Source organism: Micrasema longulum, unplaced genomic scaffold (assembly GCF_059751315.1).
Source record: "Micrasema longulum isolate JH-2025_06_02 unplaced genomic scaffold, ASM5975131v1 h1tg002864l, whole genome shotgun sequence".
NCBI classification, from domain to species: Eukaryota; Metazoa; Arthropoda; class Insecta; order Trichoptera; family Brachycentridae; genus Micrasema; species Micrasema longulum.
The window spans coordinates 12,288-32,878 of record NW_028279986.1 but is presented as its reverse complement, the minus strand read 5'-3'; the positions used below and the strand labels follow the sequence as shown (position 1 = coordinate 32,878).

Sequence of the window (20,591 nt, the reverse complement as noted above, 5' to 3'; positions counted from 1 at the left end):
TCCTCCTAGCTGACAGCGAAGAGGAACTGCAATCCTTGGTTACAAAGGTTTACGAAGTGTGCAAGGAGAGTGATTTGCTAATGAATGTGCAAAAGTCGAACGTAATGGACTTTGAAAGAAATGTAACTATGACTGAATGTAAGATTGTAGTAAATGGAGATAGTTTGAAACAGGTCGAAGAATTTGTATATCTGGGTAGTATGTTTACTAGAGATGGAAATATGGACAAGGATATTGAAAGGAGGGTTAGTGCCGGTAACAGAGTTAATGGTGCCTTAAAGTCTGTCGTAGCAAATAAGTGTCTATCGCAAGAGGCTAAATTAGCAGTTCATAATGGAGTTCTGGTACCAACCCTAATGTATGGAAGCGAAGCATGGAGTTGGAAAAAAGGGACGAAAGTAGACTGAATGCTGTTGAAATGCGATCCCTCAGGCGAATGTGCGGAAAAACAATGTATGATAGGTGCCATAATGTCGAAATTAGAGCAGAATGCAAGGCTGAGTTAAGCATTATCGACAAAATTAAGAAAGGTCTTTTGCGATGGTTCGGTCATGTGGAGCGAATGAATGATGAAAGAACGGCTAAAAAGATTTATGATGCGAATGTGTCTGGTTGTAGAAGTCGAGGAAGGCCGAGAAAGACATGGCATGATCAAGTACAACAAATTCTTGAAAGTGGTCATGTGAAAAGTCGGAATAATCGACGTGCGTGCATGAGAAGATGTATGAATGTGAAGGAAGCAAAGGAAGTGTGCCAGGACAGAGTGGTGTGGCGTTCTATCCTCTCTGCCTACCCCTCTGGGGAAATGGCGTGATGGTTAGTTAGTTAGTTAGTTAGACATTTCAATCTTGACTTAAATGAAAATAAAGAAGGTGCGTCTCTAACATTAGTGGGTAGATTATTCCACAATCGAGCGGCTACTACTGTGAAAGAGGAGGCGAGTGATTACATCATTATGAGTTATGGTTGGAAGGGAAGACTTTATATAGTTGATACTTGCCCAGCTAGCAATCCATAATCCATTCCATGTAAGTGATCATATGAGCATCTACATGCGCAAGGAAGGCTAGCACTTATGTGTTCCAATCCTTTTTTTTATTTTACCTACTCAAAATAATGTTTATTTATTTATTTTTGCACCACAATAGGCCAGGAGGCCCAATTACAGTGGTGAATTACATCACAGAACACCCAGGCTTGAGAAAAATCACATAAATTTTTTTGTGTTCTCACCGGGAATCGAACCCGGAACCTTTCGTGTGTGAGTCAAGCGTCTTGACCTATACAAACTAAACGGTAGTCTAACGTGAGATTATTATCATGGACTGATTTTGATTGTCAGAAATACTCGTACGAATTGAATACCTGTATTTATATTATTTTAATATGTGCATGAATGTTTGAGGGAGAACTGATTACTATCCTGTCAGAAATGTATGATTACATATTTGCTTAATATTTAATGATGTTGCAACGTTGAAAGTTGCAGGCGAAATTGAAAAATACACAAATGTTTCAAGCATCAACGGCACCTGTTATCTTTTACCTGCAGTCGAAACATATTATAACAATACTTAACAGTCATCACAACCGAAAGGAATCAATCAAATTTATCATCATTATACGTCAACACGAACTGTTGCCAGAATTCGTTTTTACATAGATCTTGTTCACAACTTATAACAGCTTTTTCAACCATTATATAATTCACTGCTCAACTCGGCTCCAGAATATCTAAGGGCAAACAGCGCACTAAATTTAGCGAACGCGCATTTGCGGTCGCAGGCCCTACGGCATGGAATGCTCTCCCAGCAGAGGTCCGAAACTGTGAGAGTGAAGTGATGTTTCGGAAGAAACTTAAAACCCACATGTTCTCTAAATCATTTGAATAAATTCTTAGCATGTGGTGACAAAGTACATTATATTTCATATATTTAAAAGTTAAAATTAAATTGATATCTTTATATCATCACTTTGTAAAGCGCCCTTGAGGTATTATATTACGAAAATGGCGCTACATCAGTTATCCATAATAATAATAATAATGATTATTATTATATAGATATCTACCATACAGGATTACAATTATTTGTGGTGAAAAAAACAGTGTGGTGAAAACTTTTTAATAAAACTCCCGTTGACTGATTACAATAAGTTCTTGCCCTTTTTCTCTTGCATCGCATCACATCACATTAAATACTTTAAAATTGCTATTTTTAGTAAAATTTATTTACTGAAATATTTATTACTGCTAATTTTGCTTTAATTAAATTTTATTAATTACCCTTGGTTAAAAATCTTCTCTTAATATTGCTTTTCCAAATTTTAAAAATTACTTGAGATACTTGCTATTCTTTCTTTTTTCTCAGCTACGCTTTACGTGGTTTTATACTTTTGAACTACTTTTAATTACTTTTAGAATTGCTTCTAAAAATTATATATTGCTTTTTTTACTATAATGTGTCATTATTTTTGAAGATGTTTTTTTAATTAACTTAAATTCATTGTGTTTTATTTCTTTTAAAGTTTCTTCTCATTGTTTCTTTTTTGAATTTCTTAAAATATGTATATATACATATATATATATTTCCTTTTTGAAAATGTTTTTTTTTTGCATTTGAGCATCTTTTTACACTAAAAAAGATATTAAATATAGTAACAATGAGTAAAATTATTTGAAAATGAGTAGGCGGGAGGGTAAGTTGTAAAAAATAATCAGTTGGAAATTAATTCTTTAGGATGCACTGGCCAGCGGCGTGGTCATGATGGGATTGCACAACATTGCAGTAACACTTTTGAAGCTCTGAAGGTTTCCATTATAATTAAATACTTACTCAAATATTACACTAACAGTATATTATAAGAAATAAGGCTGCCATTTTTTTTTTAAATAATTTAAAATTGCGTCATGTATAAAGGTTTAAAAATGTATGAAGAGATGCCTGAATGTGTAAAGAATAAAAAGAGTTTGAATTTAAAAATAAATATTACGTTTACTGTAAGATGATGTAAATATATATATAATTAAAGATGGTGTATATATTAGTTTTATACTAATTGTAATATAAGCAAACTTAAGAAATAAATATAAATAAAAAATAGGGATCATCGGGTTTCATTTATAGCGAAAGTCGCAAGACCCAGCTACTTTCAATCTCGATAAAATATATCATTCCGTCAGAAAAACTCTTATTGAAAAATTACAAAAGTAATTCATTACATAAATAATTTCTCCCTAATACTACGCGAGCGGAGCCGCGGGGAAAATCTAGTAAGATATAAGTCAGTTAGTTGCTTATTCATAGAATAAATTCAATGCTTGTATAAGTAACCTATTCCGCTAAATCCCAAAAGGATCACTCCCACGCTTCCAGGAATCAAAATCAAGGATGCGACATGAGGTCTACCACAAACTCTGAATTCGGACGAAGAAATTTCTGGTTTTTGGGTCCCAAAATATTTAACGAATTTGCCGAACATTGTAAAACCATGACCCGGATTTAATTGAATATGCAAAATAAACGGTTGCTGCGGGGGTAGAGAAAAGTCGGAAAAATTGTTAAAATACATTTCATAACAAAATATTTTTAAAAATGTATTATTGATATTTAATGCATTAACTTCGTGTTCAAACATTTTACTGAATATTACTAAACATTTGTATTTAACAACTTACCGACTTTTCTATGTCTGCCGGTTTCGCGACGTACCCGTCTACCTATTAAACTCACGCCCCTCCCTTCATCCCCTTTTTTTTTCAACTATTTATCCTACAATATCAAACATGTTCATAAACTTATCAGTGCATGTTAGGGTTGCCTAGTAAACGCACGCTGTTTTAAATCGGCATGTTGGTTTTATATTTTTGTGCAACAACTATGCTGAAGGTATATAGTGGGTTTTGCATGTTAGTTTAATTGGTGTCCTGTCGAACACACAGCGTAGGTCTCGAAACCGGTAGACACAGAAAAGCCGTTAAGTGGTTACATACAAATATTTTATAACATTTAGCAAAAAAATCTGGAAAAACGAAAGTACAACATGATTTGAGAAAAAAATGCCAAATGGTTGATAGACATGGGAAGCAAAGAGACTGAAAATTTGTTGACAACCATAACTTAATTTTTACCTATATGTTATATCCATACCATATTACTAGCGGATCTGTCAGACGTTGTCCTGCCCGAACGTTGGCTTCCCTGCTATTAGCTTGAAAAAAGACTTTTCATTGATAATTAGGTACCTAACTACTTGTTTGTGATTGAATTCCAAAACTTAAAATTGATAATATTAAAATACTTCATTTAAGTAGGTACCTAGGTACTTGTTTATGGTTGAATTCCAAAACAAAAAATATATATATTTTTTTTAATATAGCATTCTTTTTGCAAACGTCAAACTTCGGTCGTCTCACCAACAAAGAGTGTACTTATGTAAGAATACGTTTTTTTAAATGTATTGAATTTAATAATATTTTAGTGTAACCAAAAATCAAATAAAAAGAAACAAACGGGTAGAAGTTATAAGGAATTTAAGGAAAGAATCTGATTGAGGTCCACAAAAAACAAATGCTGTTTGTTAACATTCAAAAAAAAACTTTTTTATACACAAAAAAACAACATCTTTCCATTTTTTTGCAAATGCATTCTCCTCGAATGTACCCTAGTAGATCGATGCATTAAACATTTATGCTCCTAACTTATTTTTTACATATTCGATTGAAAATTTTTATATCTACGAACACGCACAGCGCAAAGATCTATGTTTCTCTGAAAACCGCACGTAAATCGGTTAAGCCGTTTAGGAGGAGTACGGTTACATCACACGTACAGAGGAATTATATATATAAAGATGTACATATTTATTATATTATATACATACTTATTATATTATATAAATACTTATTTTATTTTATACATACTTATATATTACATACATACTTCTTATATCCGTGTACACTTTTGCAAATACGACCTTATATATTTTTTTTGCCGCAACATATCGTTTCCTTAGAACAGGCATCGCCTATATAGGAACCGATAGATCCTCTCAAGTATTCCGCTATACCGCACTCCTTCGCTCGCTTGATTTATCCTTAGTGTTTAAGTAGAATATTTGTTTGTAATTTGGCTTATGTGATTTTTCTAATACATAAATAAAAAGGATACTTAAAATTGTATGATTGGACAATAAATTCAGTAGAAGGTGGTCATGTTCTCGTTTACTTTGGTCTACATACAAAAATGTCCGCCGTAAAACAAGTTGTACCTAGTTAGGCAGACTACACATAATCCAGAGAAGTCTTTTACCAAAAAAATCTAGTAGATAAAGAAATCGTTATGTTTGATAAAACTGTTATTGTTTGTTACTAATATTATTTGTTACGTTGTTTATATATTCTTTGAGTCTGGCCCTGAAACACGGTGTACACACATATAGAAATCACTCACATTTAAGTGTTCGTAAACCACTGGTTATGATCCATTGCTTAATGATAAGCTCAACATTATTGAGCACGCGAAATTTGTCCGTTTTATTATACGGACCGTGAACGCCTTCGGAACATGTTCGGACTGCGTATGAAAATTTTGGAGTCGCGTTTATGTTTTAGCGAGGTCGAATTTTTGACCCAGAGACGAGGTCAGGGTTACGGCTTTTGCCCTCATACACGAGTTCATAGGTACAGCCAGAAAAAGCCCAAGTTCATAAAACAAGTTTATCATGAAACGATTTAAGGGAAACCATTTGCAATTCACTCGGGTTTTGTTTTTCATATGGAAATACGGTAATTTTATAAGTCATCGTTTCGTAATTAACGTCATTAACAATTTCTATTCGGATTTGTGTAATACCAACGCGACGCGACGTAGGAAAAGAAAGGCGAGGCTAAAGCACTATTTGGTGAAACATTGTTACAAATTTTCCTAAACTTTATTCGTAAAGTTGCTCTCGTGTTGTATTAATGGCATTTTATTAACCTTTCCCTTACTGTCCTAAAAACACCCGCGCGTTACGGTGCTGTGTAGTCACTACACATAAAAAAATAAGAGATTTAAAAAGGGAAAAATGGAATATTTATAGGGAATGGCTTTAATTAACCATAATTTAATTTAAAGATGATAATATTTCAAATCTAACTGCTGAAAACATGAAAAAACTGTTGGGTATCGCTAGCGACTCGGCCAAAACGTGCACCCGCACCAACTTTCCGAGAGCTACTAAGTAGCTAGTACTGGGCTACGTGACTGACTTCGCAGCGGGCGTAAATTCTTTACTCTTTTCTTCGTACGCAACAATGCGAAACATTGGTAAACTGTGAGTATAATTTATCCCCGATTTCCGATAAAATGTTTTTTTTGTGCCTAATAAGTACTTATTATTTAATAACAAATTATTTTAGTCGATACGAAAATGTGTAATTGAGGAAAACTGAAAATGTAAACCCAATATTGATTATATTTATAAAGATATTATAGTTATTAGACGCAATGTGTACTAGCTACACATCACCGGGGAGGGTTAAATGTGGATACTTTTTTACACTATCGCTTCTCATACAGTTCGATTTTAAAAATATTCTTTCCTATCTTGAAACAATTCTTGACGAATTTCAAAGGCACTCGCTGGAACCAGAGACCAGAGTACGTCATGCCCCGTATGAAGGCAGATAGTCGGTCGAGCCAACGCGAAACCGAAGGCATGAGAACACACATTACAAGGCATAAGTTATTCCCCGATCGGCGATAACGGCGGAGGCATGCAGAGAGAAATGGCCGCGAAATATTTTTGGAAAGCACCGTAAATTATTTTTCCTTTAGCCGCCGGGGCACGCCGCAGTCAAACGATTATAATTGGTAAATAATCTTGCGCGAGGTTCAAGTTCCGGTACAAGTGTTCGTGAAATGCGTCATGTAATCGACTGGCGAATTTAATGCACTTTGGATGCATGATATTATGTCAAGGGGTTTACTGTGTGAAAAAGATTTATTCGTGGATAAATGCGAAACGAAAATGACGCGCGACGTAACATTGAAACCGCAATGATCGGGGTGAACAAGATGACATATTAAAAAAAATCATTTAGAAGCGTGGCCAATTTATTTTAATAAAAACAAATAGTTATTTTATTCTGCAGAGCGCAGAGCTAGCGACCCCCTTCGCCCTCCTGTTTTACCCCTGCAGAAGCAACCTTTCAGTTTTTTAATTCTTTTTTTTAGTTTTGTAAAGCTTCTAAAGTGTTTTTTTTTTAATTTTCCAATATGTCTCCTGGCTCATACTGATCATTGTGCTTTCGGATGTGACAGGGTTAATTGAGGTCTGAAGAAGGTAGTGGCATTTCGGACGTTTCTTGGAAAATCTTTCTGCTGAAGACTTTCATATTCTTCTTTAAAAAGGGGCATTTATCTCTGTTCAAACACGACGTTCGAATGTAGAATCGAGACGCTCTTCCTTGTAGCGAAACGTCCGAAATTGGAGATAGCGATATCGCGTGTCTCGAACCTCGGACCGCCGGGAATTCGCCGTGAGTTTTTATCACACGCCGCCGCCGCCGATATTTCACGCGGGAACTTTATTGGCTGGCAATAAAATAAAATGTGTTCAATCGTATCTCTGCGGACGCGACGGTCCTCCCAGCTCCCAGCAGACAGTCCCCCCGGCTCCCCTCGCGATCGCTTATACATTTGGACCCTTTCGCACGCACCAAATGAAAAATGCACCTTATCTAATAATTTTTATAAAAAAAAAATTTTTTAACATTCCCTTTTCGCACCTAATGACGCATAGGGCACTGCATTGGCAAACCAACCGCAGCGTATCTTAATCATTTTTGTTGCATAAAAATAAGATCTGTCTTACGCTTCAGGTGCCAATCTAGGGACTAATATTTTAGTTGCAATACACCTTTTAAAATAACTATTTAATGTCGGAAAATGAACCAAGATTCTCTAGCATGGTAGGCAAACGCACTAATCATTAGACTAAGAGGCGGTGTTGTAATTTTTTTCAGTATTGAATAATTTAATTTAATTCGTGAATTTTGTAATTTTTTTTATTTTTTTTTAATTTCATTGATCAACCCTTACGGGTTACATACATTTAACAAAATATTTTTACTTTTAAAATTCACATTCTACTGTTAATAATAATATTTTTAACATCTTTTGTAAAGGTTGTCTGAGTCTTTTGTTTAGTTTTGTCTGGTAGTTTATTGTATAATTTCAGTCCATGGTTTATTAGTCTCGATTGTCCTTTTCTCGTTTTAAAAGGTTGTATATGATATTTTTCTGATATTCTCGTATTGTGTTCATGTTTACTACAGTTTTTCAAGTTTTAATTCTTCGTCTACAATTACATCAGTGGCTAATTTAAGAATCAATTTTAAGGATTCTAGTTTAAAGAGTTCAGTTACATTTAATTGTTTAGTTTGTTTAAAAAGTTCTTTAGTTGCTGTTAGATAGGGTAGGTCAAATACTAACTTTAATATTTTATTTTGCTGTCTTTGTAGTCTGTTTGTGTCATTTTGATTTCCTGTTCCCCATAGTAGTTGCATATAACATATTTTAGTTTTTACATAGGCTTCATACATTATTTTTTTTCCTTTATTGGAACAAAGTTTTTGATTAAAAAAAAAGACTTGATGAAGTCGCCACTTTATAGAATATTACCATTAACTCATCATCATCATCGTTCCCTTTCCGCACCTAATGGTGCATAAGGCACTGCATCGGTACACCAATCGCAGCGTATCTTGATCATTTTTGTTACATGAAGGTAAGATGATCAGTCTTACGCTTCAGGTATCAGTCCAGGGACTATGAAATATTCTAGTGTGAAAACACCCATTTAAATAAATATTTCACATCAACCATGTCGGGAATCGAACCCGAGACCTTTTGCATGGCAGGCTAACGCGCTGACCATTACACCACGAGGCTGATAAACCTTTAACTACTTTTACCAAATATCCCCAAACACATAAATAATTTACAAAGACTATAAGACGACATTTGTAAAAAGGAGACCAGTCTGACGTTGCCGCGAAAGCAGTGAAACTAGTTATTGATGCAACAAACTAGGTCGATTATTAGTGTTAAGTACGACCAAAAACCTGGATGACTCGGTGGTTTCAATTCACCACGTTTGGTGTACCGGTAAATGCTTTAGCCCACCACACTTTGTTGTCCTTGGTAAAGCAAAGTCGACGTGAATAAATTTCTTTAAAAATAGTTTTTTTTTATTTTTGTTTAAGAGAATATAATATATGAACGTAGCGAGAGTGATGATTTCTTTGCTTGTTATTTTTTAAATGCAATATTTCATATCCCGTTGACTGGCGCCTGAAGCATATCATTTTACTTTAGTGTATTTAAAAAATGATCACCAATACACTACGATTGGAGTACCGATTCAGTACCCTATGCACCGCGAGATGCTAATAGGAGAATCGTAATGATGATGTCGGCAGGAAGAATACAAAACCTACATCGTACCTTAGACGTCAAAACACGGGAGTCTATATTTGGCTGTTTGCGGGTTTCGTTTATTATACTTTTAGTCTGTATTACTGTTGATATCCCTTATAAATAAAATAAAAATACATATTTAAACAGTTTAAACCACCGTTTTATATTGCATTTATTTCACAACGTTAATTTAGGTACTTAAACAGCGTAAAATTTAAAAGTTTTAAAAAATATATTTTTTTATCAACTCATGTGCAATGGGGTTAAAACATCTAAAATAATATTTTTTTATTTTAATGCTGTTTTTGTATTTCTCCGTTTTGTTTTTCATCTGCCGACCTATTGGTTACTTAATCGAGGTTTTCATGTGCCTTATTTTATTACTTCGGAGTAATCACCGCGATATTGGTTCGATGGGCGCGGATAATGTCCCGTGTTTGGAGAAATTGAAATTTAGAGTATAAAAATTTATAGAACGAGTTTAATAACGATGACACATTTTAAGTAGTAATTTAGTATTGAAGATTTTCAAATTTTTAGATTAAAAATTATTCGTATTTTAATAACATGTTGTATGTATTTATTTATAATGTAATCGTAATATAATGTAATCGTACTTGTAAATGGCCCAGTTGCCATTTACAAGTACGATTACATTACACGATAGAAAAAAAAATGTACATAATATTACATAGTAAATTAATCTTAATGTCCCCTTTCGCGTGACAAGAAATAAGTATTTATTCCATCTGTCAGTCTGTAGCACTAACTATGCACAACACTCTTTCCTCTATCGTTCTTGCTCTAACTATAATGTTTTTTTTTCATCTATTGATATATTTTACATACCCCTTAATTTATTTAAAAATAAATTAAGACTTATTATTTCTGGCTGCGATACGATCCCACTTACTATTTAATGATGCACACTCCTGAACACTTACTCCCACACTAATACACATAAACACACATCTACACTTACTCTCATACAAATACACATCTACACATCCTTTTGTAGTAACACAATTTAATAATATGTATGTTTTTTATTTAGAAACTTTGCTGGTCTGTCTTTAAACTGTTTTTTTTTTAATGTTATTATATCATTGTCGACTGTTTCTTTCTTTAAAATAAATAAATAGTAAAGGTGCAATAATATAGACGAAATAAAAGACGTCGAGCATGAACGTAAAAAAAATCCGCGAGTTCCTGAGTGGAGTACCGAAATACCAGCTAAAATGCTATAAATACGACTTCATTGTCATTGTAGTGTTTATAAAACTGTTTCATAATATTATCGAGTTTTCTGCAAAATTTATATATTTCATCATAAAATAGTATTGCGAGAGGATGCTTTATGACAGCGCGCTGTTCCCACTGTTAAGTTGAACCGCACTGATCTAAAATCTCGATCGCGTTAGAGGGGCGGTACAGCGGGGAGTTGGAACGGGGAATGCATGGTAAAATGTAAAGCACGCAATCCGGATGTTTGTGGTTATGGCTGGAAATATGCTCCCAAATAGCAAAAAGCACACGTGCAAACAGACCAAAATATCTAAGATTATTAAAATGTAAATCGATGAATTGTAATGCTTGCACGGAGGAAAAGACAAATAACTATTATTTAAAGAATTAGGCAGAAAAATGTTTTAATAATTTTGATACACTCTTGCATTATGGGGTAGGATTGTGCAAAAATGAGAGTTATATTTTATTTATTTATGCTAAATTAAGTTAGTTCCCAACATCTTAAAAATTAATGTAAACTTTTAATAACATTACAATTTTATATCAAAATTTCTCAAAAATATTTTTTTTATGATTAACAAAAAAAATTATAAAAAATATGCTACCTGGGGGACTCTAGATACCAGGGGCGAATCGTCTATATAACCGATTATGCGCAACCTAATATTATATTTTACTATCAATAATAATGTTTTATAGTTGTTTTAATTATGGGAAAATAAATAAAATAATTTATATTTATTATAAATTAACGTCACCATTTATATCTTCCTCAAAAATAAATATAAACATCTATAAGCGCACCCAGCCCCCAGCCCGTTCCCTGTGGAGGAAAGAATCTGACCGATTGATGTAGCTTATTTTTTCATACAAAATTTATATGAGGGGGTATAATAATTAATATTAAATAGTACAATATAATGTCGATAATTAATTAAGTGTATATTTTTAGTATTATGTGGGAAGAATGTTATAAGTTAGTTTTAATGTCATGGTAGAATGGGAGAATGCCGCTAGCTGACCGCGATGAGGCTCGCAACCCATCAGGTCGCTTCTCTCGGGGGGGCGCAAAGAGGAGGAATTCTCAGGAATGTAGAATTGCCACTTGGAATGTAAGAGGACGTATGACTGATAAGATGAATGAACTGTGTGATATAATGAAGAATAAATGTATAGATTTATTGTGTGTCTCTGAGACTTGGAAGAAAGGGAGTGGTTCGATGGAGCACGGTGATACTCTGGTTCTCTGGTCCGGTCTCCCTGAGACGGACAGAGCTTGCCGGGGTGTTGCTGCGTTTCTATCGCCAAGAATGATAGAGGGCATGAATGAATATGAATTTGTAAGTGAGAGACTCATGTTTGTCAGATTTAAGGTCGGACTGACAAGATTGCTTGTTATCATAGGATACGCTCCTGTCAACTCCGACTGTGAATCTGAGAAGGACGAGTTTTGGACGAGTCTAATGAATGTGATGAATGGGAAAAAAGATAGCGAAAGGATAGTTTTGGCTGGAGATCTTAATGGTTGGGTGGGAACAAGGAGAGATGGGCTGGAGTCAGCTCTAGGTATGTTTGGGGATGCAAGAGTGAATGACAATGGGAAAAGACTGCTAGAGGTATGCCTGGAATGGAACCTTTTTGTATCAAATACATTTTTCGAACATAAAGGAATCCACCAATACACATGGGAGAGAGGAAATGAAAGGTCGATTATCGATTATGTCATCATTGACTCTAGATTGAAGCCTGTAACTGTCGACACACGTGTGTACAGAGGGGCCGAGATGGAATCAGACCATTTTTTAGTGGTCTCAAGGGTGATTCTGTTTAAGGGATGGCGGTCCCAAACAAACAAAGTTCAGGCTCCTTCTAGAGTCAAAGTTGAAAAACTGCAAAATGCTGACATAAAAGATAATTTTGAAAGATCTGTGAGTCACAGACTGAACGAAAAAGATGTAGAATGTATGGGTATAAACGATATGTGGGAGTGTTTGAAAATAAGTATGTGCGAGGCGGCGAAAGAAGTGTGCGGTGTGACAACGCTAGGGAGAAAGAAAGGTGATGCGTGGTGGGACGACGAAGTCAAAAAACTCGTTAAAGAAAAGAAGGATGCGTGGATAAATTTGCTTGCTGTAAAAAAGAATACAATTGAATATGAATCGGCTAAACGCGTGTATGGTGAAAGTAAGAAAAAGGTTAAGCAGGGTGTATGTGAACGGAAGAAAAAATTGAAGGATGAAGAAGGAATGAAAATGACACACAATTTCCATGAAAACATTAAAGTTTTCTGGAAAGCTGTGAAAAACTCCAGGAGTAGCAGTGAAAGCGGAGGCATGACAGTTGTTAAAGATAAGGATGGAAAAATGGTGACTAGTGAGAGTGGAATAAAAGAGAGATGGAAGGAATACTTTGAGGAAGTTTATGAATCGCACACTGGTAACTCGGGCGGTGCCGATGTATCGACATTATCCGAGGTGTGTCTGAACGCAAATGATGAGGTAAGTCAGATTAGTATGAAAGAAATTATCAGCGTTGTCAAATGTATGCGGAATGGTAAAGCGCAAGGGTATGACTGTATTGCAGCAGAGTTTATTAAGTCGGGTGGCAAATTAATTCTCACATGGCTACATAAACTTTTTAACTTGTGTCTCAAGGAGGAAAGGACTCCACCTGATTGGAGGAGGGCAGTTGTTATGCCGTTATACAAGGGAAAGGGTTCTAAGGTGGAGTGTGGGAATTACAGAGCTATCAGTCTTCTGAGCGCTGTCGGCAAAATGTATGGAAGAATACTGATAGAAAGAGTAAGAAACGTGACCAAGGAGAAAGTATGGGATGTACAGAGTGGATTTATGAATGGTAGAGGATGTATGGATCAAATATTTGCATTACGCAATATGACAGAAAAGTTTTTGGCGAAAAACCAGAAGCTTTTTTGCGCTTTTGTTGATTTGCAAAAAGCATTTGATCGAGTTGATAGGAAAAAATTATGGATGGTTCTATCGGAGTATGGAGTGAGTGACAACCTTGTCCGCGCTATTGCTTCCTTGTACAAAGATAGTGTAGCGTGTGTAAGGGTAAATGGGTCATTAACTTCCTGGTTTGACATCCCTAAAGGAGTCAAACAGGGATGTGTTATGTCACCGTGGTTATTCAACATATACATGGATAAATATATGAGAGAATTGAAAAGTATGGATGTGGGAGCGAAAATGAGTAATCTTACTGTCAGTTGCCTTCTGTACGCCGATGACGCAGTCCTCCTAGCTGACAGCGAAGAGGAACTGCAATCCTTGGTTACAAAGGTTTACGAAGTGTGCAAGGAGAGTGATTTGCTAATGAATGTGCAAAAGTCGAACGTCATGGTCTTTGAAAGAAATGTAACTATGACTGAATGTAAGATTGTAGTAAATGGAGATAGTTTGAAACAGGTCGAAGAATTTGTATATCTGGGTAGTATGTTTACTAGAGATGGAAATATGGACAAGGATATTGAAAGGAGGGTTAGTGCCGGTAACAGAGTTAATGGTGCCTTAAAGTCTGTCGTAGCAAATAAGTGTCTATCGCAAGAGGCTAAATTAGCAGTTCATAATGGAGTTCTGGTACCAACCCTAATGTATGGAAGCGAAGCATGGAGTTGGAAAAAAAGGGACGAAAGTAGACTGAATGCTGTTGAAATGCGATCCCTCAGGCGAATGTGCGGAAAAACAATGTATGATAGGTGCCCTAATGTCGAAATTAGAGCAGAATGCAAGGCTGAGTTAAGCATTATCGACAAAATTAAGAAAGGTCTTTTGCGATGGTTCGGTCATGTGGAGCGAATGAATGATGAAAGAACGGCTAAAAAGATTTATGATGCGAATGTGTCTGGTTGTAGAAGTCGAGGAAGGCCGAGAAAGACATGGCATGATCAAGTACAACAAATTCTTGAAAGTGGTCATGTGAAAAGTCGGAATAATCGACGTGCGTGCATGAGAAGATGTATGAATGTGAAGGAAGCAAAGGAAGTGTGCCAGGACAGAGTGGTGTGGCGTTCTATCCTCTCTGCCTACCCCTCTGGGGAAATGGCGTGATGGTTAGTTAGTTAGTTAGACTGAAATTATACAATAAACTACCAGACAAAACTAAACAAAAGACTCAGACAACCTTTACAAAAGATGTTAAAAATATTATTATTAATAGTAGAATGTGAATTATAAAAGTGAAAACATTTTGTTAAATGTATGTAACCTGTAAGGGTTTATCAATAAAATTTAAATAAAATTAAAAATTAAAAAAAAAAAAAAAATTTAAAAAAAAGTTTTATTGGTGGATTATTGGTAATAATTATTTTAATTATAAATAAGTCGGTATTCCGTCTTCTGTTGTCAGCTGTTGAAGCGGATAGATGAAGTTGTTTTCGCATAAAACCATAGAAAAAGAAGCCGTGTATATACTTTATTACTTACATGTATGTATGTATGTACATGCAGGTACAAATTGCGAAGAAAAATATAGCTTACCTATTAAAAAAGTCACAGTTCGCCACTGATAGATTAAGAAAGAGGGAACAAAATTTCACTAGATGGGAATGGCAGAGGTAGTGATGGTCACAGTTGAATTTGATTCAGTGATCGCATGAATGAATACAAATCAGGACTGGGATATTTATTTACAGACCTGAGAATTATACGCAAGTTTGAGTGAAAACCGTAATTAGACCTATGATTTTCAGTTTGAAAAGATAGATTACTACATTTTATATTCCCTACTCGCCATGGGTAACCCCAGTGAGGTCACATTATTTTATTATTAATTATTATTATTATTGTGGATAATTCATACAGCGCCATTTTTGTGAAAATCACCTCAAGGGCGCTGTACAATAAATATCCCAACACCCCTTGCAGCTTCATAGCGCATTGGCGGTTGGGATTCAAGTTCTTCATTCAATTATAATTCAATTAAATAACAGATAGGCGCTAGATTAAATCATGTCTTACAGCTAAAAAGCGCATGGACAGTATGAAGCCTAGCCCTATTGACATAATTTAAAAATAGAATTTCGGTTTTTCGATTATTTTTTCAAAATCAGTTACAAATAAGAGCAGGATTACAACATATCCTGCAGCTACAGAGCGCATAGACGGTTGGAATTCTAAAGCCTATTTATGAATTTTAAGTTTGAAATAATTTGATAGTTTATGACAATGATTCAAATAAAAAAACGTACATTAGCAGAGAAGTAAGTTAATCAAGTGTTCATAATAAAAAGTTAACTATAAAGAACTAAATAAAGAAAGCACAGTATTCACATATTATATTATTGTTTGCAAGATAAAAGCGACTACCGATGTCCGAGGAGTCTGCCTGGTAACCGTAAACACATTAGCCACATCTTTCCGGGTAATTTCTGGTAGATACGACGCACATTTTTACCATAGGATGAAACCTTTTGTTCCATCGGCTTCGTGTCCATTTTGAGACGCAACTTTAGCGTAGGTAGAATGCATATAATAAAGACGCAACATTCCCGCTCAAAATTTCTAAATGTATTTTTTGCATTAATTTTTGTTTATAATGGAAAAAATGAATAAATAAATAAATAGGTTTTCCGTCTCTGTGGAAATATATTTTAATGATAGATATGTGCTTTCCGCGTTGTTGCCTGCGGGCGCGATACCCTACCGACACCACACCATACACATACAGCTTGCATCTATCTTGGCACAGGTTTACATACATAGACAGATGCAACAAAAAAATATACATGGTGCATTGTACTGTACTTTTAGTGATAATAGATAAATATTGTTTTTAGTGTATGGTATGCATTGTTTCTTATATTATTTTGTGCTATGTAAATGTATTTTTTTCTTAAAATGCCAAATCAGGATTTAGTATTTTTTTATTGTGGATAGCTTACAAAGTTTCATTTCATAATAAAATAGCTTAAGGGCGCTTTCATTCAATATTTCATACAAATTCAATATTAATAAGATAAAAAGTTTCATCTGCTAATTTAGTAATAAATAAAACATACCTTTGGAGATAGTCCATACGATTTTCTTTTCCGTTCTTTATCTCCTCGCACTAATTCTACCCGATTATCTTCGAACATTCTTCTTTCTTCTGCTCTTTGTTTATCTGTTAAAAAATATCAAAATATTAGTAAATTGATTGCACACACAGTAAATCATCATCAGCATTCCCTTTCCGCACCCAGTGGTGCATAGAGCACTACGTTGGTACACCAATTGCAGCGAATCTTGATCATTTTTGTTACATGAAGGTAAGAAGGCAGTCTTACGCTTCAGATACCAGTCCAAGGAATCGAACCCGAGACCTCTTACATGTTAGGCGAACGCGCTGACCATTACACTACGAGGCCGAAAAAATAATATATTAGTTGATTGATTGCACAAATGTATAAAAAATAGAAAATACATGAATATTTACATTTTATATATTTTTAAATGCGATCTAACGATTTATTTGATTCATTTTAATTTTCAAACTATATATTTTTACTAGTGATGACTACTACCATGACGCCATTTCCCCGTAGGTGTAGATAGAGAGGATGAAACGTAATTCATACCCTTCGATTATGTCTGCTATTAATATGACCAGACTTGAGATTTTAGGTTAATCTGATCATGCCACGTTTTTCTTGGCCAAACCGTATTTCTTTTTTAAATTAAATTCGTTTCGTGAATTCGTTCGTGTCGTATGAGAGGGAACGAGAGCGAAATACGATTTTGATTGCGTTAGAGTGCGATGGATATATGACGAACGAACGAACTTACGAAACGAAATTTAACAGAATAAGCCTGCAGATTTAGCGGTTAGTCAACAACTTTGCTTTAATATATTAATCAAATAATGGTGGAAAACATTTGATTTGCAGTCAGTCAATAAATGTGCTGGTCAATACACGAAATGAGGAATTTATAGTATGACATAACCATAAAAAAACTCACATTTAAGTTCAATTTCCTCATCATCAAGAAGTAGAGAGACCACTTCCTTTGGTTTGAGGGTATCTGGTTTGAAATGTCCACCACTGATAACCATTCTTTGAATCTGAAACATTAAACAAAAATATTGGAGATTATTTATTTAAAATGTGATGCACTAAATATTGTAAAATTAGAGTATTTTGCATCACAGCGGGCCAGGAAAGTCTAATTACAAAGGATAATCACAGATCAAAACACCCAGGCTTGAGAAACATCATATTTAATTTTCGTGTTGTCACTAGAAATCGAATCCGGAGCCTTACGTCTGTACGTCAAGCGTCTTAGCCACTACGGAGGCTTCAAACGTTTTTTTTTTATTTGCCTACACCCGCTCCCGCATGGAATTGGCATAAAAAAGAGTTGTCAAATAATCGATTTTATTTTTTATATTTAATTATAAAAGCTTATTGTAGAAATCCATGGGCGATTTTACAGGATGTTCTCAAGATAAATGTGAGAAATTCGACCGGAAATTTCTGTATGTCCGGGAGGATGCAGAGTACAGTTTTGTTTGTGAAATAGAAACGAATGTTTTCGACTCGATAAAAGTAAAAATCACTCTGGTAAAAATCATGAATCGGTTGATCGAATGGAAATAAGTCCACTTCAAGTCGTTGGCGCGTTTTTCCACCATGATTGAGGTCTCGAGTTGAATTCCCGACACGGTCGACAAGAAGTAGAGAAAAGCAATTTTGACGGTTGTTTTCCCTGCAATATTTCAATGTCCCTCGACTAACACCTAAAGCGTAAGACTGAGCACCTTGCCGGCATGTATCAGATGACTGAGTTAAATTGGTTTAGTTCAGCAAATACAGTCACGTGTTTTTTTTTAATATCGAATAAATATTTTTAGAGTTACTATTATTTACCCAAATTTTCCAATCAAAACTCGTCAATAAATTGTGCTAGAAAAATTGGAATCGAATTGTGGTTGAGTGGGATTTGAACCTCGTACCTTCGATCTGTGAGTCCACAACACTACTACGGGACCACCCCAACCAGGTTAATATACTAGTTACCCGTTTTACGAAGGGTGTGATACGTATACATGTATTATTGTGTTTTTAACATGCACTCCCCACTCAAATATTTCCTAAAAGCTCTAGCTAAAAAAATTACAATACTGCCTAATCGACCACCCCCATTAAAATCATAAGTATCAAATTGTCTGGAAACATTGGTTATCGATACCATAATATATGCGCGCGGATATTGTTAGAAGGATCTTTTGTGAGGTACTCAGTTTAGAGTTCGAAAATAAACGGAAGAAGATATTATCTAGGATCCTGGCAAAGAGTACTCGTCACCCTTGTGACCTCCTGTGAGAAAACTGTAAAAGGGAGGCAAGAGTGTTTTTAGCACTTTAACGGAGGGATTTACAATATAAAAACACGTGAAAGAACTTGAGATTTGCGATAAAAGTGAAAATAATTTTCGATATTCCGAATATTATCTGATTTTCGGCAAAATTTATCTTAAAAATATCACGTCATTAGAATTTTGTCAACTTTTACTTAAAATATGCTAGAAGTAAGAAAACCTAAAAAAATAACCGCAGGTAATGTGCGATTGTTTACATTAGTAAGAATATTTTTTAAGTCAATAATTTGTTTAACATAATTATTTCTCATAACCACCAAAACGTGATTGCTGAAAGAATTGGGGAAAAATAATTCCAATCGAAACATCTTAATATCGAGAGCTAAATGACCCATTGTTTTGTGGAGAACACGATTGAGCAATTAAAAGGAGCTCACGAAAATCGGTTCATCACAAAAATGTACAAAAAATCTAATAACGCATATCATGGAATAAAGTGCATCCGCCACATACGAGGCGTAATGACACAAGACAGTCGAAAACATTTAGAGTTGTGCATTGTCAGAAGCAGACGGCACTTAGCCTCTGCAACAATAGATTTCGTGTGGCACGACCATAGACAAGACGAGGAAGACCTACCACAAAGTCCTGATATTATTATTTTGACAGATATGTACGACGAATGATGAATGGAGACGGCGGAGCCTCCTCCGTTCGCAGTCAAAGGTGACCGATCGACCGATACTCGTCTGTATGGTGTACGATCTTCTGGGAGGTGTTTAGAATTCAGACCTCGGATTCGGGGACAATGGGTCGGCAGGGAACACTAGAAGCGTTATTGTGAAGGAAGACAATACACGTTTTGAGAACGTCAAAAAAACTTTATTACAATCAGGTGCAATATGTGAAACAAACGGGATACGATCTCATCATGCTCACGCGCATACCGAACTTCCGAACTATACATGCGAGTACATAGTACACAGCTATCTACGCTTTACCGAAACCATTTCTGGCTTTGTTTTTGCCGACTATCGTACGAACCGAATTAAAACAAAATCTAATTCGTCGCGCCCGGGTCATAAAACATTTTTTTCATCGTCCGCTCGCCGAAAACAGATAAAATATTTTTACGGTGTAAATTTTAAGGAGCTTGCACCACCGCGGTTTACAAAATCGGAATTGTCAACCCGAAAAGAGAACGGAATTTCAGCGCAGACATGACAGTTTAACGAATTCTCACGGTGTACGAAATCTAGGTCGAGTATTTAAATGGGACGGAGTTTCTTCCATCTTGGCCCAACCGCACGGAGAATTTTCACTTCTATCGCAAGAGGAGCAAAGGTCTGAATGAAACTCGCAGAGGGCAAGTCAGAGGTCACGAATACTAGTCGTACATTATGCTAATTGACATTGCGACTAAAACCTGCTCCGAAACAAAAAGGGCGAGGGAAAATAAACGCCATTGCAACAAGTAATAAAGCATTTAAAGTAATAAAACACATTCTCGGTGAAGTGCTAGAAACTCGCATTCGGAATCGAGACATTTAATACGAACAGG

General features: G+C 35.3%; 1 protein-coding gene across 1 annotated transcript in view; it reads right to left on the bottom strand.

Moving 5' to 3' along the window:
* The window catches only part of LOC148271447 (uncharacterized), a gene marked incomplete at its 5' end in the record, with an annotated part of 61,999 nt that overhangs the window by 40,487 nt on the left and 921 nt on the right, over positions 1–20,591 (bottom strand). Inside the window, 2 exons of the mRNA XM_088241369.1 lie at positions 16,732–16,835; positions 17,672–17,774. Of these exons, the coding sequence (XP_088097495.1) occupies positions 16,732–16,835; positions 17,672–17,774 (207 nt within the window). The remainder of the gene's footprint in view (positions 1–16,731; positions 16,836–17,671; positions 17,775–20,591) is intronic.